General features: G+C 41.7%; 1 protein-coding gene across 2 annotated transcripts in view; it reads right to left on the bottom strand.

Annotated features, from left to right (window-relative positions):
* The window catches only part of slc6a6a (solute carrier family 6 member 6a), a 31,700-nt gene extending 7,724 nt beyond the window's left edge, over positions 1-23,976 (bottom strand). Inside the window, exons 1-8 of one of the 2 annotated variants that reach the window (XM_071348834.1) lie at positions 23,819-23,976; positions 13,379-13,608; positions 13,009-13,143; positions 9,013-9,247; positions 7,413-7,545; positions 3,576-3,710; positions 1,351-1,454; positions 1,082-1,206 (exon numbers count right to left, since the gene is read on the bottom strand). In XM_071348834.1, coding sequence (XP_071204935.1) covers positions 1,082-1,206; positions 1,351-1,454; positions 3,576-3,710; positions 7,413-7,545; positions 9,013-9,247; positions 13,009-13,143; positions 13,379-13,607 — 1,096 coding nt within the window. In that variant the 5' untranslated portion in view covers position 13,608; positions 23,819-23,976. Of the gene's footprint in view, positions 1-1,081; positions 1,207-1,350; positions 1,455-3,575; positions 3,711-7,412; positions 7,546-9,012; positions 9,248-13,008; positions 13,144-13,378; positions 13,609-18,408; positions 18,594-23,818 lie in introns of those variants that run through there. The other variant, XM_071348832.1, reaches the window with a different exon arrangement.
* Positions 23,977-25,476: the final 1,500 nt, after the last annotated feature.

Here is a 25,476-nt window from a genome sequence, read left to right as displayed (position 1 = left end):
TATTTTTCAAGTTAATCCTTTTACAATAAATATTCATGAATTATAGCAACGACAAAAAAACAATCAGACATTGATTTTCAATCATTCCAATTGACAAACACAGCAGACACAGCTATAACAGTCAGAGTACAATATAATTCTCTCCTCTTACTAATTCAAGTTAAAGTACATGGAAACAGTTTCTCTCTGAACCAGGTTGTTGTCAAGGAAGGAACAATAGCAACACTGAACTGGACAGAGCGAGCATGCTGAAAGAAGATGCATCTCCTTCGGAATCCACATCAAATACAATATCAAGGTGGGCAGAAACAGAACCGCTTAGCTAAAGCCACCTCTGGGATCCACAGCTCAATGCAGTACAGTACTTAACATTACAGTTACATTACAATACTTGGCACTGTCGTTTTCCACAACTATTTCACTGGTTGTGAGCAGTCTACTGTATTACCCAACATAAATGATAACAATTTAATTGGAACAGAATTGTCTTATTTTATTTTGGCTTATTGCACATTATAGTGACTGTAAACAATTTCTTAATTAAATAAATTCAATCCACAATTGCCAATCTTATGGATGACCCCTCACCATAAGATGTAATGATATTTTAAATAAACATAAATATTATAAATAGATTATAAACCCTAGAGTGGAACATTGGTGCACGTGGTGCCTTTGAGCCCAGGTGACTGTGAATGGTAGAGCATAGCTGTGGTTATGAGTGTGGTTTTATAGAGTGGCTCTTTATTTAACCCAGCTTTACATGGTAGCTCAGACACACGGCACAGTGCTCAACCAGAGCCAAATTCGCTGTGGAAAACACAGCATAGAAAAAGCAACAATTCTGTTTCTTTCAGGCCTTTATTCAAGGAGTGTCCAATTGCCGATACCTCTACATTTCAGCATTGTCGTTTCCAAAACTTATCTTTTCAAATGGCGCATTTTAGTTTTTTCCCTCTTTCAAATCTGGGTGTCTTTTGGCTAAATCGTTAAAAAAAAAAAACTTTCCAATCATCTGTTTTGTTCGTTAGCAGTGCCCACCATCACTGCTACGTTCACCGTTGACCTTTGACCCTCATACCTGACTCTGCCACATCGGCAATGTCCACCCCTTGCTCTTGTGCCATGAAGCCCAGGACGGAAAATATTGCGAAGCCAGACACAAAACTGGTACCGCTGTTCAGGCCTCCCAGCAGCAAACAGTCCCTATGTCACACATATGTCATGGAGGATGTTAATTTACACAGACGGAACCGAAGTTCCCATTTTTTTCTTACGCAACCGCCTTTGACACGAGTTGCTCTCTCTACTACTACAGCAGTCCCCCGTCACCATGACAACAAAGCTCACCTGTAGCAGTTGTATTTGTACTTGTTGTAGCTCCCTAGTGACGTCATAGCCCCCAGACAGATGGCGTAGGAGAAGAATATCTGGGTTCCTGCGTCGATCCACACCTGAGACAACAACAGCAACAACATGATACCAGGCGGCTCAGTTCGCCATTCATCATACACTTCTGGTCACATAGCCAGCAACCTTTTTCATCTTTGTTGGGACATAATTGGGTTAGATTAACCTAATAAGCAATTGAATTTGATTAACGCACTTAAGGCATTTTACTATGACCTTTTCCTTCTGCGTCTGATCAAACGTACAAGTAACTAAGCTACTGAGGCTAAGACACATAACTACTTTAATAAACATGTTGCGAGCTCAAATCAAATTGAGGGCACTGAATTGCTCTTCAGTGCACTCTCAAAACTGAACATCTTAATCAAAGCAAGGCTTTTGTTGTAACATTGGAAATCAAAAAGACCACATGGGGTACCATGTTGCAAATCTAATTTATCCAACAAAAGTACCTTTCAGCTCTCCAGCTCAAAGCATGTAACAAAAAAGCGTCTCTAATCTCATTGCAAAACCACGATGTTGCAGAATGATTGTCATGGAACTTTCCAGGTCCACCAGGCATAGTTAAATCTTATATGCTTTCATGCCCTCAGTTTGTCCATAGATTGCACTGGGATCAACAGAGAAACACATCTTATCTCTTTCCTAAGCGTCAACCCTATTTTTGCTCAACTCATTTAACTCCAGCAGTGAGCTAATTTAATTACACGATGTATATATACACACAAAAGTATGTGGACACCCCTTCAAATTAGTGGATTTGGCTATTTCAGCCATAACTGTTGCTGACAGGTGTATACAATTGAGCACAAAACCATGCAATCTCCATAGACAAACATTATCAGTAGAATGGCCTTACTGAAGAGCTCAGTGACTTTCAACGTAGCACTGTCATAGATAGGATGCCACCTTTCCAACAAGTCAGTTATCAAATTTCTGCCCTTCTAGAGCTGCCCTGTTCAACTTTAAGTGCTGTTATTGTGAAGTGGAAATGTCTAGGAATAACAACGGCTCAGCCGAGAAGTGGTGGGCCACACAAGCTCACAGAACTGAACCGCTGAGTGTCGAAGCGCGTAATTATCGTCTCTCCTCGATGCAACACTCACTACCGAATTCCAAACTGCCTCTGGAATCAAGGTTAGCACAACTGTTCTCCAGGAGCTTCATGAAATGGTTTTTCATGGCTGAGCAGCCGCACACAAGTCTAAGATCACCATGCGCAATGCCAAGCGTCGGCTAGAGTGGTGTAAAGCTCGCAGCCATTGGACTCTGGACTGATGAATCACGCTTCGCCATCTGGCAGTTCGATGGACGAATCTGAGTTTGGCGGATGCCAGGAGAACGCTACCTGCCTGAATGCATAATGCCTACTGTAAAGTTTGATGGAGGAGGAATAATGTTCTGGGGCTGTTTTTCAAGGCCCCTTAGTTCCAGTGAAGAGAAATCTTAACACCACAGCATACAATGAAATTCTAGATGATTCTGTGCTTCCAACTTTGTGGCAACAGTTTTGGGAAGGCCCTTTCCTGTTTCAGCATGACAATGCCCCCGTGCACAAAGTGAGGTCCATACAGAAATGATTTGTCAAGATCGGTGTGGAAGAACTTGACTGGGATGAATTGGAACGCCGAATGCGAGCCAGGCCTAATCACCCAACATCAGTGCTGACCTCACTAATGCTCTTGTGGCTGAATGGAAGCAAGTCCCCACAGCAATGTTCCAACATCTAGTGGAAAGCCTTCCCAAAGGAGAGGAGGTTGTTATAGCAGCAAAGGGGAGACCAACTCCACATTAATGCCCATGATTTTGGAATGAGATGTTCGACGAGTCAGGTGGTGTATGTCATAAACCTGGATGGTTGGAGAGTTCTAGCGAGTCTTGCATTGTGAGCACATGTTCTCTCAAAGATTATAGTGTCACTAATAATTCAACCAGCCTTAACCAAAGCTGTGTACCGGTTCCTTTTCCGCAGTCCAGATTACTTTATGATGTAGAGTTGTCAGTGAGAGGCCCTGATAGACGTGTAAGTAAACAGATATGCATTGATGCTGAAAGGGGATATGTGTAGTCATGTCATTGGGGGCAGGCAGAGGGGATTGCACAGAGACAGGGAAGATGGGTAGAGGGGTGGGGGTGAGGATTTGGGTAAGAGTTATGGCTCCTACCTCTGGATCCTGTAGGCGGGTCAGGTTGGGGTAGAGATAGAATTTGATCCCTTCGGACGCCCCTGGCAGAGTCACTCCACGCACCAGCAGCACAATAAGCATGACGAAAGGGAAAGTTGCTGTGACATACACCACCTAGAGAAAACAGATAAGAGACTATTATAGATTTATTAGCTGATTTAAGGTTTCCTAACAGAATGGAACTTGGAGAGGATGCTTGAGGTAGAAGTTACTCCCAACTACAGATCTAGGATTCGATTACCATATCACCAATTCTTAAAGGGATGAAGAAATATCTGATCCTGTGTCAGTGGTTAGGTTGGGGGTAACTTCTACCCACTCCTTAGGGCTCCAGAGATAGCCCATCAACTGAAGCCAAGGTTTCAAAATATAAAAGGTGGCGCAGTTGGCCATTTTACAGAATGGAATGTTTTTTGCTAGGAAATAAATTGGTTTAAACAAATAGGAAAGGGAGCATGGAATACACAGAAGGACACAACTGCACAAAGATAGTTGACTGTTGTGGATTGCATTGTGTGAGGTGTTTTCAGTTGGGGTGGGCAGCTGGAGTGAGTGCATGGAAATATACTTTACAATAGCCTTTTAACTGAAGTAACAGCTGCCGTCATATAAGTAGTGGCCTCCATAACATAACCAGGTGACATGTAGAGCTCTGTGTTTGCTCTAGGTGCGTGGGGATACGAATATGTATTACATGGTAATAATGGCAGCCTTTTACAGTGTAGATTTAAGCCACTCCCTTGTTAAGATATGGTAATGAACAATTCAAGGACAAGGACCACCTCATTTAACCATCGAAAGAGGTCTGGAAATATGGCTGAATATAAACAGTGTAGGTATCCCCTCTGCAAGGCAATCAAACAAGCGAAATGCCGGTATAGGGACAAAGTGGAGTCGCAATTCAACGGCGCAGACACAAGACGTATGTGGCAGGGTCTACAGGAAATCACGGACTACAAAAAGAAAACCAGCCACGTCACGGACACCGACGGCATGCTTCCAGACAAACTAAACACCTTTGCCCGCTTTGAGGATAATACAGTGACAACGTCGCGGCCCGCTAACAAGGACTGCGCCCCCACCCTCCTTCTCCGCGGCCGACGTGAGTAAAACATTTAAACGTGTTAACCCTCGCAAGGCTGCTGGCCCAGACGGCATCCCTAGCTGCGTCCTCAGAGAATGTGCAGACCAGCTGGCTGGTGTGTTTACGGACATATTCAATCGCTCCCTATCCCAGTCTGCTGTCCCCACATGCTTCAAGATGGCCACCATTGTTCCTGTACCCAAGAAGGCAAAGATAACTGAACTAAATGACTACCGTCCCGTAGCACTCACTTCTGTCATCATGAAGTGCTTTGAGAGACTAGTCAAGGATCATATCACCTCCACCTTACCGGACACCCTAGACACTTCAGTTTGCATACCACCCCAACAGGTCCACAGTCGATGCAATCGCCATCACACTGCACACTGCCCTATCCCATCTGGACAAGAGGAATACCTATGTAAGAATGCTGTTCATCGACTACAGCTCAGCATTCAACACCATAGTACCCTCCAAGCTCATCATCAAGCTGGAGACCCTGTGTCTCAACACCGCCCTTTGCAATTGGGTCCTGGACTTTCTAATGGGCCGCCCCCAGGTGGTGAAGGTAGGAAACAACATCTCCACTTTGCTGACCCTCAACACTGGGGCCCCACAAGGGTGCGTCCTCAGGCCCCTCCTGTACTCCCTGTTCACCCATGACTGCGTGGCCATGCACACCTCCAACTCAATCATCAAGTTTGCAGACGACACAACAGTAGTGGGCTTGATTACGAACAATGACGAGACAGCCTATACAGAGGAGGTGAGGGCACTCGGAGTGTGGTGTCAGGAAAACAACCTCTAACTCAACGTCAACGTCAACAAAACAAAGGAGATCGTGGACTTCAGGAAACAGCAGAGGGAGCACCCCCCTATCCACATCGAAGGGATAGCATTGGAGAAGGTGGAAAGTTTTAAGTTATTCGGCGTACACATCACGGACAAACTGAAATGGTCCACCCACACAGACAGTGAGGTGAAGAAGGCACAACAGCGCCTTTTCAACCTCAGGAGGCTGAAGAAATTTGGCTCGTCACCCAAAAACCTGACAAACTTTTACAGATGCACAATCGAGATTATCCTGTCGAGCTATATCACAGCCTGGTACGGCAACTGCACCGCCCTCAACCGCAAGGCTCTCCAGAGGGGGGTGCGGACTGCACAACGCATCCATGACACCTACAGCACCCGATGTCACAGGAAGGCCAAAAAGATCATCAAGGACAACAACCACCTGAGCCACTGCCTGTTTACACTGCTACCATCCAGAAGGCGAGGTCAGTACAGGTGCATCAAAGCTGGGACCGAGAGACTGAAAAACAGCTTCTATCTCTAGGCCATCAGAGTGCTAAACAGCAATCCCTAACTCAGAGAGGCTGCTGCCTACATTGAGACCCAATTATTGGACACATTAATAAATGGATCACTAGTCACTTTAAACAATTCCACTTTAAATAATGCCACTTTAATAATGTTTACATATCCTTCATTACTCATATCATATGTACATACAGTAAAATCAAATCAAATTGTATTGGTCACATACACATGGTTAGCAGATGTTAATGCGAGTGTAGCGAAATGCTTGTGCCTCTAGTTCCAACAGTGCAATAATATCTAACAATTCCCAACAACTACCTACTACACACAAATCTAACAAGTAATCTAACAATTCCACACCAACTACCTAATACACACAAATCTAAAGGGGTGAATGAAAATATGTACATATAAATATATGGATGAGTGATGGCCGAGCGGCATAGGCAAGGCTGTATTTTATACCATCTATTGCACCTTGCCTATGCCGCTTGGCCATCGCTCATCCATATATTTATATGTACAGATTCTCATTCACTTTAGATTTGTGTGTATTAGGTACTTGTTGGGAAATTGTTAGATTACTTGTTAGATATTACTGCACTGTTGGAACTAGAGGCACAAGCATTTCGCTACGCTCGCATTAACATCTGCTAACCATGTGTATGTGACCAATACAATTTGATTTGATTTAATGCTGGATAGGCAACTGTTTACCATAATGGAAGGGGCTAATTCTGTGTTTTGTACAGAGCTGAACCCACGAATTAGGTATTTCCGTAACAGTTCGCCAAATAGACAGTTGATAGGTCTCCCAACAAGCCACAGTGGTCCTTTAAGTGGTTCAGTAATCAGTGTTGGACACAGCCCAGTGACTGTCCCGCTCCATTGACAGACAGACAGAGCTCTGAGGGGATCTGCCGTACTGTACTGCACACTAACACACTGTCAGCATTGAGTCTGGCCAAAACCTAATGTACAGTACAGTAACTCACAGTCCTTAATCAAACAGACTAACCTGCCTGTTTCTGCAATCATCAACAGACCGTTACTGCTTTGTCAGTGACAGAGACAAGTTGGCTACAACAGAAAACACCTAGCACCCAGGTTAATGCCCTTAGGGAGCAGACAATACATATTAAGTAATTCCCTTTTTTGGGTGTATACATACAGATGTAGGATACTAACTTGAGCCAGTTTGCACCAGCAGGAAAATAATTCTGCAGCAACAGGAAATGTGAAATATTATGTTGATTATAATTAATGGACATTTTTGTAGGGGTTGATACATTTTTTGTAGTAAAGTTGTCCTGCAACAGGTTGATCAAATGAAGATCCGACATCTGTAAACACACTTTTTAAGAGACTACAAACAAGCCTGATAACAACCACATCGTGCTACTACTCACCTTCCCAGTGGACTTGACTCCCTTCCAGATGCAGAAGAAGCAGACAATCCACACTGCCAGAAGACACAGGGCTAGGTCCCACTTCAATGGCCCGATGTCATCAATTCCAGAGGAGATGCTCAGCACATTGCGTCTTAGCAGAGAGGGGGCAGACAGCATCCAGGTTAATGACTGTTCTGATGGGACAGAACTGTAGGCTTATGTAGACCCCTGAACGATACAGTACAGTACATTTTCCACTCTACAAAAACTTTTTAAAAAGTAGGGCAAGTGTGACATGTCATAATTCCTGTGGGTCCTGTCCAAGGTTTCATGCCAACAGAGGTTACATCACCGCAGTGAAAAGCAAACATCCACATGATGTGACGGTAATAGTGTGTCTGTGAGGTCTAGTTTTCACCAACCCTCCTCTGCTCTAGCTCACCCTGGACCTGAATGAACTGTGCCCTGAGACAATTTTGAGAGAATATGACAGAATTTTATTTTCATTCTATGTGTTCTATTCTATTTCTGTGGAACAGCCTCAATTCGTCGGGACATGGACTCTACAAGGTGTCAAAAAGCGTTCCACAAGGATGCTGACCCATGTTGACACCAATGCTTCCCATAGTTGTGTCAAGTTGGCTGGATGTCCTTTGGGTGGTGGACTATTATTGATACACGTGGAAAACTGTTGAGAATGAAAACCCAGCAACGTTGCAGTTCTTGACACAAACTTTGAACGGAGGTGAGACTACCTCCGTTCAAAGGCACTTAAATATTTAGTCTTTCCCATTCACCCTCTGAATGGCACATATACACAATCCATGTCTCAATAGTCTCAAGGCTTAACCTGTTTCCTCCCCTTCATCTACACTGATTGAAGTGGATAAAAAAAAATGAAATCAATAAGGGGTCATAGTGTTCACCTGGTCAGTCTATGTCATGAAAAGAGCAGGTGTTCTTAATGTTTTGTACACTCAGTATATATATTTTTAATTTAACTAGGCAAGTCAGTTAAGAACACATTTTTATATTCAACGACAGCCTAGGAACAGTGGGGTAACTGCCTTGTTCAGGGGCAGTGCAACAGACTTTTGCTTTGTCAGCTCAGGGATTTGATCTTGCAACCTTTCGGTTTCAAGTCCAACGCTCTAACCACTAGGCTACCTGCCACCCCATATATGACTCTGGTAAAAGTAGATATCATCTATGCTGGATTTTGTGTTGGCCAAATGTCAATAAGCATCATCTTAACCTAAATTGGGATTTGAAGTTAAGTGGTTGTGGCTTCCCAAGAGGATACAATTTTGGCAGGACTTTTAAGAGGAAAGGAAAAGGATAATACCCCTTGATCCAAATATAGTACAGTGAAATTATCCAATTTAAAGATAGAATGAACCTCATGATAGAGGGGGGATTTCTTGGAAATGTTGCCCATTCAAACATAAGTTTACAGCAAACAAGGAAGAGGCACAGTATCTGCACTGTTTATATTTGAGTTTGTTTTTGACATTGTAAACCTGTCTGTGTTCACGTGCGTGTGTATGCATGAAAGGTGTGTGTTTGTCTGTGTGTGTCAGTACAGAGTCAACCCAGCTGTCAGACAGTGAGTACTCACTCCCAGAACTCAGTGACGGGGGAGGTGAAGTTGGTGATATTGGCAGCCAGCATTAGGGTCTTGTTCTTGCGGACTGTGTCCTCCACACACCGGTCTGTGTTCCACGGCTGATTGCATTTGGCCCAGGGCAGCTCCGGCTGAAAGCACTGGAATAGGTAGTAGAGTCCCCAGGCTAGAATCACTATGTAGTAGATGTTCAGGAGAGAGACGATCACGATAGAGGCATAGCCAATACCTACAGAGAAGAGAAATTATTCATTAAAACCAATACTGGATTGATTCTTTATTATATCAGTAAACCAGTGCAGAAGCTTGGGAGTAAACAGAGAACTAGTGTTCTTGGAATAAGTCACAGCCATGATGAAATCACCATGAAAAATCGATGTCCTACAACTAAATTGTGAAACCACAAGAGTTTCATTCCAAAACACTATATATAAAAAAATTTGAAATGTTGATTAATTAAAAACACATCTTGTGAAAGAGATTGAGCTATTCTTTTTTCATGTTACCGATTAATGGGCTAGTGAAAAGACACATATGATTTTGTTTAAAATATATTGCAAGGTAATTTTATTTTAGGGAGACAAGTAATCATGTTTTGTGGCAAAATGCTATGTAACCACCCCAAACAACTGCAATAGAAAAAGTATCTGGATTGGGTTTTAAACAATTAGGGAAAAGGGAATACTTAGTCAGTTGTACAACTGAATGCATTCAACTGAAATGTATCTTCTGCATTTAACCCAACCTCTCTGAATCAGAGAGTTGCAGGCAGCTGCCTTAATCAACATCCACGTCATCAGCACCAGGGGAACAGTGGGTTAACTACCTTGCACAGGGGAAGAATGACAGATTTTTATCTTGTCAGCTCAGGGACTTGATCCAGCAACCTTTAGGTTACAGGCCCAAAGTTCTAACCCACCAGGCTACCTGCCAGGCTACCTGCCACCCTCCACATGTAATAAAGTATTGATACATAAATAAACACATATTAAAATAATTAATTTGTTTAAACTATATTACACAAATACCCTATCACATATCCAATTTATTGTATCCAGAGAGTGAACAGTGTATGGAAAGTATGTTTTCTTTTTGGACATTTAAGCAACTTTTGGAACAATTTGATAGGGTTTTTACAGGTTTGTTTCGTTAGGATAAATCAAGGGAAGATTTTGAGTTTGATTATATACACTTCATAATAATATACATATAATACTATCAATAATATACAAATATATAATACAACTTACGACTGAACAATGACAATGATTCGCTAAATTGCTCACTTTTGCGCCAGCAGCAAAAACCATTTGGAAGGTTCAGCACATCTGGACAGAGTTGGGCTAACTTTTAGCATTTAAAAAAATTATTCTAGACATTCAGTTAGGCTACATAGCATTTATTTTTACAATTCCTTGTGTAATGTTAATGGCGTGCTAACATGGCTGCCATAAAATGTTGTAGTGTCATGTAAATACATCATAATGCAGAAACACCAACGTCCCTGCTCTCTAAACACGGCTCTGGATATAACACATTTTCGTATGAAACAAGAGTGTCGGATATTGCGTTATGCAAAAAAACACATTCTAAAGCAAATGTTTTGAAAGTACGATAACAGCCATAATTGATTCACAGAGAAAGGACCATTCATTTCAATTGCCGTTTATCGTATATTGGAATCACACCCTTCAATGCATTTACTGTAGCAGAACAGTGCCATAGGGGCTTCAATATGTGTCACTGAATCCCCTTGGAAACTAAATGAAGTAAAGCCAACATTGGAGCTGAAGCATGTCAGTGAACAGCACTGACCTAGTTCCTTTTGACTAAATGTATGTCTATAAAATCATTAGAAACCAATCCACTGACTCGGATGTTCACAACTCAACACTCCTATTTCAAAGAGAGGATGTTTCCCTGGCTTGAGTGTACTAACTCTGGTAATAATGACTTTAGTCACAGAAATCCCCTGTAGTCTTCCACTCCTCTGATCTATTTGTAAAGTGGCGTTACCTCCGCCAGTCAGGGTTGTGTGTGTGGTAGGTGAGGCAGGGCAGGCCTTCTGAAGGTGTGATAAAACACTAAGAGGGACAATGGCAGCCGGGCTATAGGCCACCTGTGGGCATCTGTCACTCTCTAGTCTATATGTGGGTAAGCAAACGTGTGCGTGCGCATGTGTGTGTGTGTGTTTGTGCACGTGTGAGTGTGTGTGTGCGCAAGTGAGTGTGTGTGTGTGCATGCATGCACACGTGCATGTGTGTGCCAGTTCACACAACCCCCCAGTCAATTAGGCAGCTGCCTCAGCACTCCTTGATTATTCAAGCTCATCAACAGATGCTGAAGATTGGCTGCACCCCAGTCTTCAGCTGTCTGTTTCTACCTGCCGCTCCCAGCTTCATGGCATAGCAGTTTATGGCTGGGAGCTGTCTCTCTACCTACTGATCTACATGTTAGAACTGGTCTGCCAGTAGCATATCACAGTGTAAACCTATGGCAGGACCCTAACTGATAAGGAGATACGTTACAGTGCCAAACAGTGACGCCAGGACTGTAATAACGACATCATAATACAGTAATATCCGATAACATATCCGTGGTGCTGACAAACAAAACAGGTGGCCCCCTGCTGCCAAGACCTACACCGTCCATCATTTCATGAAAAAAAATGTGTTTCTTTGCTGATCCACTGTATGAGATATTTATCATTTTGGGGCAGATCCCATTGCTAGGCAACTCGCTCTAACCTTCTCTGTTGCCATGGTAACACAGCACTCAGCACTACTTTACACAACCAAGGCTGAAAATACATGTGCGTGTGCATGTATGTACTTAGCTACCACAAGTACAAAAAAATTTATGCTTGATCCGATGTGGTCGAAGGCTCCGTATGGAGGGTGTGCAATTGTGGAGGGTGTGGCAATTGCGGAGCCTCCAGAGGCAAGCAGAGGCCAAATTGAGCTCCGTACTGCATCGCCTCCCAAATGTTGTAACAATACTGAGGGTTCCGTGTAACTCTGTATGACTCCTCATTGACATGAATGGTTGACGGTAGGTGGGGGCAGGAGGTCCTGCATAAACACAAACTCACTTCCTTGACTACTTCCTTCACAACAGCTCTGCTCAACAGCTCTGTGCTGCTCCGCGAAGCGCAAGAAGTATGAATGCCCTGTCTTCTGCAGAGGCAGTATCACCGTAAATGCTGCACGGCCAATGAAGACATCGGATTGACCATGCAGAGCCTTTTAGAGTGTTCAATGTTTGGTGTTTGATTACGTCCACTCCAGGCTCCAATGCAAATGAGGCAATCCTCAACAAACCTGTTCGCAGATCAGCAGCACTGTGTGCTTTAGCTAAATCCTTATGCATGTCAAAAACACAGTCAGAGAAAGTTGGCTGAAGCACATCCATATCTGGGACCAGTCTGCTCCACAGCTATGCTGAATAATATATTTTACACATCACAGAGCATGCTAACGGGAAGTAGCTATGGTCCAATTACCCATCAGAACACAGGGAGGGAGACCTTAGCAGAACTCAATGTCTGTGCACTGAGTCTAGCAACCCACAGACCAACAGCACAATCAGACGCTGCTAGGGAGTTTCGCAAGAGCAGTCAGAAAAACAGAACTACTGCAGTAGTTGTCACTGGAATTCGTTGTTTTTTAAAAAGCAGGACGTGAATAATATCGAGGCTAGATTAAAGGCTGGTAACATCATTATTTTCAGTAGGGATTTTTTTCTGCGATGGGACAAGGCACTAAGCAGGCACAAAGCAGGTTTGGCGCCCCGCCTGAGCAACGCTAATGGAAACTGTGTTTAGGCTCTTCGCTAATCCCTCTGTCAGTCGCTGACGTTACCACCTACAGTACATGTCCAAGAAGGCTTACACAACACCCTTTCCGTGCCTACTTTCCCTGATGACGACCGGCCTTAATGGCAATAGGGGAGAATGGTATTAGGGTAATGGGAAGCAGTGTGGTGACTCACCAGTGAAGATGGGGCAGAGTTTTTCCCAGCAGGTGATGCCTCCCTCAGAGGTATACTGGCCCAGAGCCACCTCCAGGAAGAACACCGGCAGGCCTCCACCAAACAGGAAGATGGTGTAGGGGATGAGAAATGCACCTGGGTGGAGGAGAGGAAGAGAGAGGGAGGGAAAGGGAACAGACAGTTAGCCTACAAATGTCAGGGTCTACAGTATGTGCTCACCCACAGCCATTTCACAAATCAAAATCCTGTAACTGCAGTCTCCGACTTGAGTTTTTTTTATAGGTTCCTGAAAACTTATCAAACTTGAGTGACCCCCAACTTTAAGACCTGTCTGTATGGAGAAAGGGCCCATGTTCATTTGAATGCCTACCTCCACCATTCTTATAGCAGAGGTACGGGAAGCGCCACACGTTCCCTAAACCGACAAAGCCTCCGGCCACGGACAAGATAAAGTCTAGCTTGCTGGCCCACTTCTCCCTCTGGATGGGCTTGCCCTCTGCCTCGTCCTCCGGCCGCGTGCCTGGGCTCTTCCCTGGCGAAGGCTTCAGCGTGTCCTTGTGGAAATCCTTCAGACATTGGAGTTTCTCTTTCTGTGCCATGCTATAGGAGGTTGAGAGGAGAGAGGACAAGGACAAGGAAAGAGAGAGAGAATTAGAGAAAGCGAGAGAGAGAGAGAGATGAATAGGAAGAGAGAGAGACGTGAGCCGGATAAGGCAGAGATAGGACGGCGCATTAGCAAGATGAGGGTCTCTCACGTGCTGTATAGTCAGCCATGGCGTGATACAGTGATACAGCTATGTGTCAGTATAGAGCCTGCAATGAGAACTGCTACAGGAGTCACTATATGGCTTCCTCCTCGCCACAGTTCTCTCTTATTTACTTCACATTGGATATACATTCCATCTTACATTGCAAATCTCTCTGGGTTGAATAATCTCTTCACTTGCACTGTACAAATATAATTTCTATGTGCATAATATAAGAAATCCTGATTATGTATAATTTTGTATCCATTAATTAACCAGGGACATCATATTGAGACATGTCCTGGTAATCAGACCTGGGTTCAAATAATATGTCAAATAGCTCAATTGCTTTCACATACATTCAAAGTAAGTATTCAGATATATTTTATTTGAAAAGTAGTTTAATATTTTAATGTATTTGGAAATACACTTGGAAAGTAAAACGAAATAATGAAAAACGAATTTACACTGACGCAAATACACTCCCATGCATTTAACCCAGGTATTTGAAAACAGTATTTGACATAAGTATTGAACATACGACTATTTTACAAATAACCATTCAAATACTCAAATAAAAGTACTTATTTTGGGCTGTGTATTTGAAAATACTCAAATACACAGAAATAGTATTTTAAGTACCACTCAAATACACAGGTCTGCTGGAAATGCAGCTCGAACAATACTTGAAGAACACAAATACAAGGAGAAGCAACAACCTACTCTTCCCTTCAAGGTGGGGGGTACATTGTCATCTAAGGAAAGGAAATATTTTGAACAGGATATACCGTATGCCTTTCAGACCACATATAGACAAAAAATTATATATTAAATAACTACAACTGACAAACTCATGATATCCACCATAAATATGTAACCAGAATCACTGCCAAAGAATTTTCCTAATGCTAAAAGCAAATTTAGAGAAGATACAGTGCCTTCAGAAAGTATTCATACTCCAAGACTTATTCCATATATTGTTGCGTTACAGCCTGAATTCAAAACGAATTACATGTATAATTTTTTCTCTCACCCATCTACACAATACCCCATAATGACAAAGTGAAAACATCTTTAAGAAATGTTAGTCATTTTTTTAAATGAAATACATAAATATGAATTTACATAAGTATTCACACCCCTAAGTCAATACTTTGGCAAGGATTACTGCTGTGAGTCTTTCTGGGTAAGTCTCCAAGAACTTTCAACACCAGGATTGTGAAACATTTGCCCATTATCTGCCCATTTTCAGGTCTTGCCATAGATTTTCAAGTAGACTTCATTCAAAACTGTAACTCGAACATTCACTGTCTTCTTGGTAAGAAACTCCAGTGTAGATTTGTCCTTTGTGCTCCATTTTTATCCAGAAAAACTACCCAGTCCTTTATTACAATTATAAGCATACCCATTATATGATGCAGCCACCACTATGCTTGAAAATATGGAGAGTGGTACTCAGTAATGTGTTCTATTGTACTTGCCCCAAACTTAACACTTTGTATTCAGGTTCAAAAAGTGAATTGCTTTGCCACATTTTTTGCAGTATTACTTCAGTGCCTTGTTGCAAACAGGATACATGCTTTGGAATATTCTGTACAGGCTTCCTTATTTTCACTCGGTCAATTGGAGTAACCACAATCTATCCTCACTGTTCTCCTATCACAGCCATTAAACTCTGTAACTGTTTAAAAGTCACCATTTACCTCAAGGTGAAATCCCTGAGTAGTTTCCTTCCTTTCCAGCAACTGAGTTAAGAAGGATTTCTGTATCTTTGTAGTGACTGGAAGTATTGATACACCATACACAGTGTAATTAATAACCGCACCATGCACCAAGGGATATTCAATGTCTGCTTTTTTATACCCATCTACCAATAGGTGCCCTTCTTTGCGAGGCGTTGGAAAACCTCCCTGGTCTTTGTGGTTGAATCTGTGTTTGAAATTCACTGCTCGACTGAGGGACCTTACAGATAATTGTATGTGTAGGGTACAGAGATTAGGTAGTCATTAAAAAATAATGTTAAACACCATTATTGTGCATAGAGTGAGTCAATGCAACTTATTATGAGACTTGCTAAAGCACATTTTTACTCCTGAATTTAAAAAAAACATTTAACCTTGGCAAGTCAGTTACGAACAAATGATTATTTACAATGACGGCCACTTGGGGAACAATGGGTTAACTGCCTTGTTCAGGGGCAGATTTTTACCTTGGGGATTTGATCCAGCAACCTTTCGGTTACTGGCCCAATGCTCTAATCACTAGGCTACCTGCCGCCCCAAACGTATTTAGCCTTGCCATAAAAAGGGGTTGAATACTTATTGTCACAGGACATTTCAGCTTTTAATTTTTTTGTCATTTGGAAACATTTCTAAAAACATAATTCTACTTTTACATTATGGGGTATTGCGCATCCATTTTAAATTCAGGCTGTAACACATCAAAATGTGGAAACTTCAAGGGGTGTGAATACTTTCTGAAGGCCGTTTCTGTATCCGTGTCCATTCCGAAAGCTTGGATGGGTTCTGGAAGATCCCACAGCTTAAGTTCACTGAATGTTTATATTGTAAACAGCCTTTCCAAGAAAGACAGGATTTGGAATTACTGTCTCAGGTATCCCGTTTCCCTGCCTGTGCCAATCAAAGCATGGCAGGGCAGGAGATATTCCTTGGACATGTTAAGACACAAATGGATTTAAGCTTACTGCTGGAATACAATGAATGGTGTCGTATAAAACAGGAAGAATGAAAAAAGCAGCTATGATTAATTGTAAGTCTGATAATACCAGTGTAAAAGAGTAAGGTTTCCTGTCCTTTTGAGGCAGGCTCAGACTGAAATGCAGTTGGCAGAAACAGAGAAACGGAGAACATTAAAGGCTTCCCCTCTACTCTCGCTGGCTCCAATGGAAATCTGTCATTGAAGATTGTGTGCCTCACAAAAGCTTACGAGTCAGTCGACTAGGTGCTTGGTTTCCAAAAGATTCACAGAACAATAGCTAGAGAACAAATCTTTCTCCAATAAGTAAATGTTTCTCTTTAGCCTCTGAAAGTAACAGTATAATTCAAGTTGATTTATAGTTGGATCTCTCAACAATACATACTATTGTCAGACACCCTGATGAAGTGTAAGCCTATTTGCGTTGGTGTATTTTAATAATATCAGCCCATACATTAAAGGCTTTTTAACTTTCAAACCCACACGAGTGCATGGACTTGCCACTTAACACTTACCACCATTTGTGGTTATAATTTTTTATTTTTATTTTCAAATACATACATGTATTGCCAGTTTACAGAACAATCTATCCAAACTACTCTCAGTTGAAAGGCAGCCATAGATCTTTAAAACATAAGGTATCTTCATTCACCTTGTCGTGTGACTAACACTCCAGACAGTTACATCGTGTAGCCACTGTACAGGCAGACTAAGAAATAGAACAGACACACATTGTAGCTAATAAATACCACATTGTGAAAATCTAATGCAAAGCTGCACTCATTGACCAGTGACCGCTCTGTGCTTCTGTTTTTCAGAGTCTGACAAAAAAGTGAACTTGTTTTGCAGTCTCAAATAACTACTTATTAGTTCATTAAATAATTAAAGGGAAATTTCATTTTAACTTCATATTCATAATCTCCAGCACCACCCCAACATCAACATATGTGAAAGTGGATCATTTCTATGTTTTGTATTAAAAAAGATATGCAGATTAGTGTTTCCAATGACATCATCAACTAATTAGTAGACAATTAGTGGGCAATGCCTACTCATAATTGGTTAAAATCACACGATGCACACTGATGGTGTCACTGGAAACACTTATCTTCCTCTATCTTTTTTACTACAACACATAGACACGCAACATTTTCACATCAATTGATGTTGGGGTGGTGCTGGAGATGAATATGAAGTTGAAAAATTGTGAAATTGCCCTTTAAATGGCTGTTTGAGCTACAACCACACAGCCCTTCATTACTAAATCCAGCTCCAGTTATGGTCCTCTCCATCGCTCTGCTCATTCTGCTGTCATTTTCCAGGTTCTCTCTGTCTCTGCTATGCATTTCAAGTCAACTTGAATTGCTTTCCACTCTCAAACCTCATTACATAACTGTATCAGCTCTCACGCACTCTATTTCTCTTCCTCTCTCTATCCCTCTATCCCTCTCTTGCTCTATGTGCTTTCACCTGCTGGGTGCTGGGAGGCTGTCTGCCGTCAGACTTAAGGCAAACAGTCCATGGGATCTGCCACATGACCCACCCAGACACCCTTGACCAGACATTCTCAAACCCTTCTAAAACATCACACTGTGATTATCTGAAAACACCGCATTAGACACATCACCAACTTAGCATCCAATCAAACATAAAGAAAGATTCTGTAACAAACATGCATTGCAAAAGATAAAAGGCAAATGGAAATAAAGGACTGAATGCAATCCTTAGTCTTTGTGAAGTAGTTCCCCCTTTCACACTCAAACAAAGCATTAACAAAGCCATTTCAAATATGCTAATTCGAGGGTTTCTAAGTACTTACATGAAATTTTCCATTCAGATTAAACAAAAAGCATCCCAAAACAGACCTTAATAATCACTTGACATAAAGATTTAGATAAGGCTATTTTATTATTTCAGTTGAGTAATTCCAGGGACTTACATTTCCTTCATGGCTGTGGATATATGTAGTATGCTTCTCTCTCAGCTGTCACCATTCCTCTGTACTGAATGTCTTTATGCCAACACTGCTCACAAGAAGTGGAGCTGACAGCGAGTCCCGCCCTCAGCTAAAGACAATTAAATCCTATGTGGAGATTGGGCACAGCCTCGCAGTCGCGGACCAACTCTCCAGATACTGATTCGGGACTGTAAATTTCCACTTCCCACTTACAACACCCCACCCCCCCCCCCCCCCCAACACACACACACACACACACAGTGAGGGACTGGGGCTGAATGCTTTGCCCTGCATGTGTCACAGGCACCTCTTATTCAAGTAACTGAAACAGATGACAGGATAGGAAGGGGGAGGGAGGGAGTGAGGGTGTGAACAGAGTAGTAGGCCATGAGCAGCAGCATGCAGGGGAAATCAAGCCTCATGGGACAGCTTCCAGGCAGGAGAAAGAAGCCCTCATAAAACATTATGTGGGTAAGGGGTGGTGGCTGGACAGGGACTGAAGGAAGGGACTGATGACTGGCTTGGCTGACCATGCTAACTTTTCATGTATTACTGTCTTAATGTCCCACTTCCACATAGCATTGGAAATGTGGGACATTTCCTATTATAACTGCTTGTGACTGTATCATTTCACATCACAGCAAAGACTTTCAAATATCTCTATGAGAACTGTTTGTGAATATAAATATAGTTTTCTTAAATCAGGGGCAGGATATAATCAGGGAAGTGTCTCTGTGGTGTCTTTGGGAGCCTTCTGCTCCATTTTGACATTGCGTGTGCCAGGTTATCTCTGAAACGTAAACCAGGTACAGCACACTCTATAACAACACCTAATAAGGTGATGGTTCCTGTATTCTTCCCTGTTCTGTTTAGACACCATAATATACTCATAAAGGATCTCACGTGTACAATAGCTGGCACGGTAATTAAAAAACAGTGTTAAACTTGACTACAGGATTTGAGCAATCCTTTTGACAGAAGACAGGGCTTGGCTATTGGCAGGCTTTTACACACACACAGAAGTAGTTACTTCAAATGATATTTCCAGATTGCGAATATCCTTGCCACTTCTGGAAAAATACAACAACTCACATTGTTTTGCATAGTGCAAAGAAACCTTCTGTTACATAATGTTAAAGAAACCAAAGTTATACTGTGAATGAGTTTCCTTGAGATTTGTCTTGTGTTCCGTTACAAATTGGCAGACAACAGAGGAGTAGGAGTGTGACAGAGCTCCTGTTTCACACAGTTGCTTTAAATTGTCAGTCAATGTAAAGTCAAGCCACATTTTTATATTAAACTGCAGACCCTTAACTTTTCTTGATAAAAATTGGGGCGTCATCGCAAATCTCAGAATAGATTTTTGTTTATTTTACTTTATTCCACTGCATTGTGGTCTTAGACTGTTGACATTATCTTCTGAGACTGAAGCATTTATTAATTTTTTTCAACTTTATTTAACCAGGTAGGCTAGTTGAGAACAAGTTCTCATTTGCAACTGCAATTAAAGACAGAATCAAAGACTGTAAACTATCAAATGATTTGATAAGACCTTTAGTCAAAGGTATATCTTCTGTTTATGACAAATCATGTGCCCCTCATGCGCTGGGCATGGTTGAAAAAAAATAAGCCTTGTCTGCATGTTTTATAACAGCCAAACCATTCCTCAATTACTTAATTGAGTGGAGTATTAAACGCTGTCCAAACCAATTAATATGTAGGCTCACTTGTAGCTTTGCTTCTATAATTTCTACTCACCCCACCCCATACCACCCTTATTTGGATATACAGTGGACCGCACACATTCGCTATTATGTAATATAATAGATTTATGGAGCTGGAGTGCTTGTCCTGGCTTCGAATTCTGTGATGAGAAGATCAAATTGAACTGATGCAGCTTGCCTGGAGACAACAGTCCAGGGGGAGTTTTTTTTTTACTCTTTACATTCAGCAGATAAAGTTCAAATCAAGATAATCTGTGAGGGCGGACCCTCTATATCAACATGACAGGATGTTACCGTGTAGCATGATATTATAGAAAAGAGCCAAGCAAATAACAGCCAAGCATCCCAAACCAGCTCTCCGGATCCCATTGGAAACAACTGGATCCACCTCAAGGGGTTTTGTCTTGCACAACATTTGTGTTTAAGCAAATGGAATATATTAAAGGGGTAATCCAATAACAAATGTCCATTTTACATATCAGGAGGGAGAGCTACAGTACATTCGGAAAGTATTCGGACCCTTTGACTTTTTCCACATTTTGTTACATTTAGCCTTGTTCTAAAATTGATAAAATACTGTTTTTTCTCATCAATCTACACCCAATACTCCATAATGACAAAACGAAAACAGGTTTTTAGAATTTTTTGCAAATGCATTAAAAATAGAAAAACAGAAATACCTTATTTACATAAGTATTCAGACTATGAGACTCGAAATTGAGCTCAGGTACATCCTGTTTCCATTGATCATCCTTGAGATGTTTCTACAACTTGATTGGAGTCCACCTGTGGTAAATGCAATTGATTGGACATGATTTGGAATGGCACACACCTGTCTATATAAAGTCCAACAGTTGACAGTGCATGTCAGAGCAAAAACCAAGCCATGAGGTCGACGGAATTGTCCATAGAGCTCCGAGACAGGACTGTGTCGAGGCACAGATCTGGGGAAGGGTACCAAAACATTTCTGCAGCATTGAAGGTCCCCAATAACACAGTGGCCTCCATGATTCTTAAATGGAAGAAGTCTGGAACCACCAAGACTCTTCCTAGAGCTGGCCACACGGCCAAACTGAGCGGGGGAGAAGGGCATTGGTCAGGGAGGTGACCAAGAACCCGATAGAGTGGCCAGACGGCAGACACTCCTCAGTAAAAGGCACATGACAGCCCGCTTGGAGTTTGCCAAAAGGCACCTAATGACTCTTAGACCATGAGAAATAAGATTCTCTTGTCTGATGAAACCAAGATTGGCCTGAATGACAAGCGTCACGTCTGGAGGAAACCTGGCACCATCCCTACGGTGAAGCATGGTGGTGGCAGCATCATGCTGTGGGGATGTTTTCCAGTGGCAGGTACTGGGAGACTAGTCAGGATAGAGGGAAAGATGAACGGACTAAAGTACAGAGAGATCCTTGATAAAAACCTGCGTTGGAGCGCTCAGGACCTCAGACTGGGGCAAATGATCACCTTCCAACAGGACAATGACCCTAAGCACGCAGCCAAGACAATGCAGGAGTGGCTTCGGGACAAGTCTCTGAATGCAGTTGAGTGGCCCAGCCAGAGTCCAGACTTGAACCCAATCGAACATCTCTAGAGAGATCTGAAAATAGCTGTGCAGCGACACTTCCCATTCGACCTGACAGACCTTGATAGGATCTGCAGAGAAGAATGGGAGAAACTCCCCAAATACCCATGTGCCAAGCTTGTAGCGTCATACCCAAGAAGACTCAAGGCTGTAATCGCTGTCAAAAGGTGCTTCAACAAAGTACTGAGTAAAGGGTCTGAATACTTATGTAAATGTGATATTTATGTACATTTCTAAAAACCTGGTTTTGCTTTGTCATTATGGGGGTATTGTGTGTAGATTGATGAGGAAAATCAATTTTAGAATAAGGCTGTAACGTAACAAAATGTGGAAAAAGTCAAGGGGTCTGAATAATTTACGAATGCACTGTATGTCAGATAACAGAGACGTGGGATAATGTAGCCTGATGCTTGACCCCATGGCACTGTTATTTTGATAGGTGTGGAATATTGCATACTGGCTCAGTAATAAGGTGCACACATCAGTATAGCTGCAGTGTATTACATATTCATATGACAGAAAACTCAATACAGTTAGCCCTTTTGATGTCTTCTTCAACAAGGGCCCATTTGAGTTAAAAAAATAAAAAGGGTAGATATAATGATTGATCATATAATGAAGACAATATGAGATGAAGAATCAACATGGTAATATGCAGTTATACAATGTAAATAAAATGCACATATCTATTGATTTCACATTATCCTTTGATTCTTTGTAAACAGGCTTCTGTGAGAAAGCATCATATTTTCAGCATCACTGTAAGTGTATGCTTGGCTACTGTCAACAACTCATTCATGGTTGGTTAGGAAAGACCCAAGACAATGGTTAGGAAATAGAGCAATGCCTAGTTTCATAATCCACTCTTGACATACAAAACAAAAACACAAGCCATCTTCATCTTTATGACACATTAGTTTGTAGACTAGCCTACTACAGCCTATTGTGTCAGTGTCTCAAAGACTCAACCAACACATCAATAAGTATTTATCCAAAAGGTGCAGCAAATTTGAAATGTCATTATCTGATTCATAAAACGTCACCTCTTTCAAGTCGTACAAAAGCCAATGGAGGGCGAGAGTCTATCCATTCTCATCAACGGATGGCAAACTACAACATTGTTGTTTCTAAAAAAAATATGGTACCAAAAGGACACGCCTCAATCTCAATCAATGCCTGTTTCTCTGTCGAGAGTTGCGACTCTGTCAGGCAGAGTGAAGACAAAATAAGTGGGTTAAAATGTACAACCTGTTAATGGGTATTAAAACCATCTTAAACCGTCACAACTAATTCACAAACAGCATCGTCTTTCAAATAACAGTCCTCATCATCATTGCACTTTGACAAAACCAATCCATCGAATATAGACTAGGTTAGATTAAGAAGGCACACGTGGGAGAGACAGACAGTAACATCGTAAAGGAGTGTGAAGGCTTGAAGGCAATACTGCCACCACAAACCCCAAAAGTTGACCTCTTAGAATGCATCGCATTATAAAAAGCAATGCTATAGTGTAGGAAATATAGCCTATTCATTTATAGAATTTTAAACGCGGAAGCGCACTCACAAAGGCAATGGCAACCAAAATATACCTATACTTTAATGTTGCATTTTGTCATAATTTTATGACAAATCAAATATCTAAAAACATTGGCTTTAATTAAATAGTTTGACGTCCAAAAGCAATATAAGGCGCCCTTGGGTTGATGTCCAAGCTATGGTGTTTTTAGCCTACACATCATGTGCGCTCACAGACACACGCACCGCATAATTAGGTTTTATACACACAGCAATTATTAGCATCACTTCAAATAAAACATTATCAAGCAGGGAGAGAGATTCCCAAGAGGACACTTACTTTTATATTTGAAAACATCAAAGAACAACATGTATATTTCAGTCCAAAACCTTGAGGAATTGTTACAGAACATACATTGGCTGCTCTATTCAGATAATATAAATCATAATATGACTTATATCATGAAAATAATGTGAATATTAGCCTATACATTAAGAACATACAAACAACAATCTAATTTGCTATTACTTATCTCTCTGATGGGTAAAGATGATGCTTAATTACCTGCCAGATAATTTTATAGCTCGAGCTGTCCCTTAAACTTGTGTTGTGCTGTGAGTGCTCAATAAAACAATTGCATCGGAAATGAATTACACGAGTTCTCTCTCTCTCTCTGACCTTTGTTTCTGAGAGCGGGTGCGCGTTTAATATGAGTTTGAGTGGAAAATCACCAGCTTCCCCATGCAACAGGAGAGTTTATTCTTAAAGTGACAGGTTCCCGCTAATTTGAACCGCTCGACGCTCTCACCTCATCTGGCTCGATCAAGTCTCAAAGCAAGGCATGCATGTGGACTCACAAACTCAGCCAAGAAAGGAATGGAAAGGACAAAGGACATGAGGGACTGCTGTGGCGTTTTCATCACAGGCTTTGGTAACCAGTGAAACATTACAATAACTATAACCCACATAGCCATGAACAATAATACCTAAAACATAAGCAAGGACCTGGTTGATGATAGGAAAAATGGTCCTAAATGTAAGTTCCATCACATTTGTCTTCAGTATTGCACAACCTAAGAACATCAGGCCTATCCCATTTTTCAAAGTAGCCTAATATGAAAACACAACTTTGTATGTTTGTTCAGCTCAGTGCATATTGGTTCATTGCACTTTAGTAGACTAATCCAATGCTGACAGACAACCAACCTTACCCAAACAGATGGCAAGACCACGTGTTGGCATGGCGGAGCTTTGTGGGACACACTAGTCAGGGGTAAGGGGAACAGTCAGCAAATCACAGGGGGAAACTAGTCACACCAAATGCTATGCATTCTACAGAGAGGTTACATTTCTATACCTGAACCACAGAAAGTGATATTTTACTCCCAAACCGCATGCTATCTGTTGTTAAACTGTTTACCTCAATCGGGAAATTATGTGATTTCGGGCACTCTAACAATGACCCATTTCTTGTGTAACATTGAGTAGCCGGTTCAAGGCTACATGCCGGGTTTTTTTCATCTTCAGAATTGAATCAAAAAGAGCCTTTCTTTATTGTTTGTGCAGATGGGCAGCAGCCATGGTGGCCTGTACTGGGTACCTTGGCGCAGCCTTTTAGCCAAAGTGCCTCTTGTAAAGCAAAGACTGTTGTCAGGCCGCCCAGTCCCTGAGTTTCAGCACCCATTTCCCCTAAGAGAACAATATGCTCTGTCAGCAGGGCCCACTATTTTCTCTAAGCGAAATGGGAAATGGCAGAGAAAGAGGAAGTTGTTTCAAGACTACTCTGTTTTGGACCAGTGTTTGCGACTGCAACTGAACTTGCATCTAAAGTAGCTTCTGAACATGTTACATGAAACAAGAATATGGATTTTTTTCACCAGTGACATGAACAAAATGGTGGGAACACTCCTAAAGCTGTATTTGGAATCTGGATCACCTGATGAGATTGCTTTGTGATATCATATCTTTGTTGTTCCATATCAGGCTTATAGTTGTGTAACAGCCTACCTTGTGCAAGACCACTATTTACCTAACTGCCAAGGGAGGTGTCATTCTGAATAAGCTTAATGCTGGAGGTTTGGTAACAAGGTGTTTATATGACAGTTTCTTGGATCTGTGTTGTGCAGGCAGTGCGAATTCAGTAACGGCAGACAACAGGCTTTAAATACATTTTATTTTAGGCATGGCTTTTTGCAAAATGTCCCATTCCATAAATTCTGTTT

The sequence above is a fragment of the Salvelinus alpinus genome, chromosome 17 (genome assembly GCF_045679555.1).
Source record: "Salvelinus alpinus chromosome 17, SLU_Salpinus.1, whole genome shotgun sequence".
Taxonomy (NCBI): domain Eukaryota; kingdom Metazoa; phylum Chordata; class Actinopteri; order Salmoniformes; family Salmonidae; genus Salvelinus; species Salvelinus alpinus.
The sequence above is the reverse complement of the archived record's forward strand: the minus strand, read 5'-3'. Positions and strand labels throughout refer to the sequence as shown.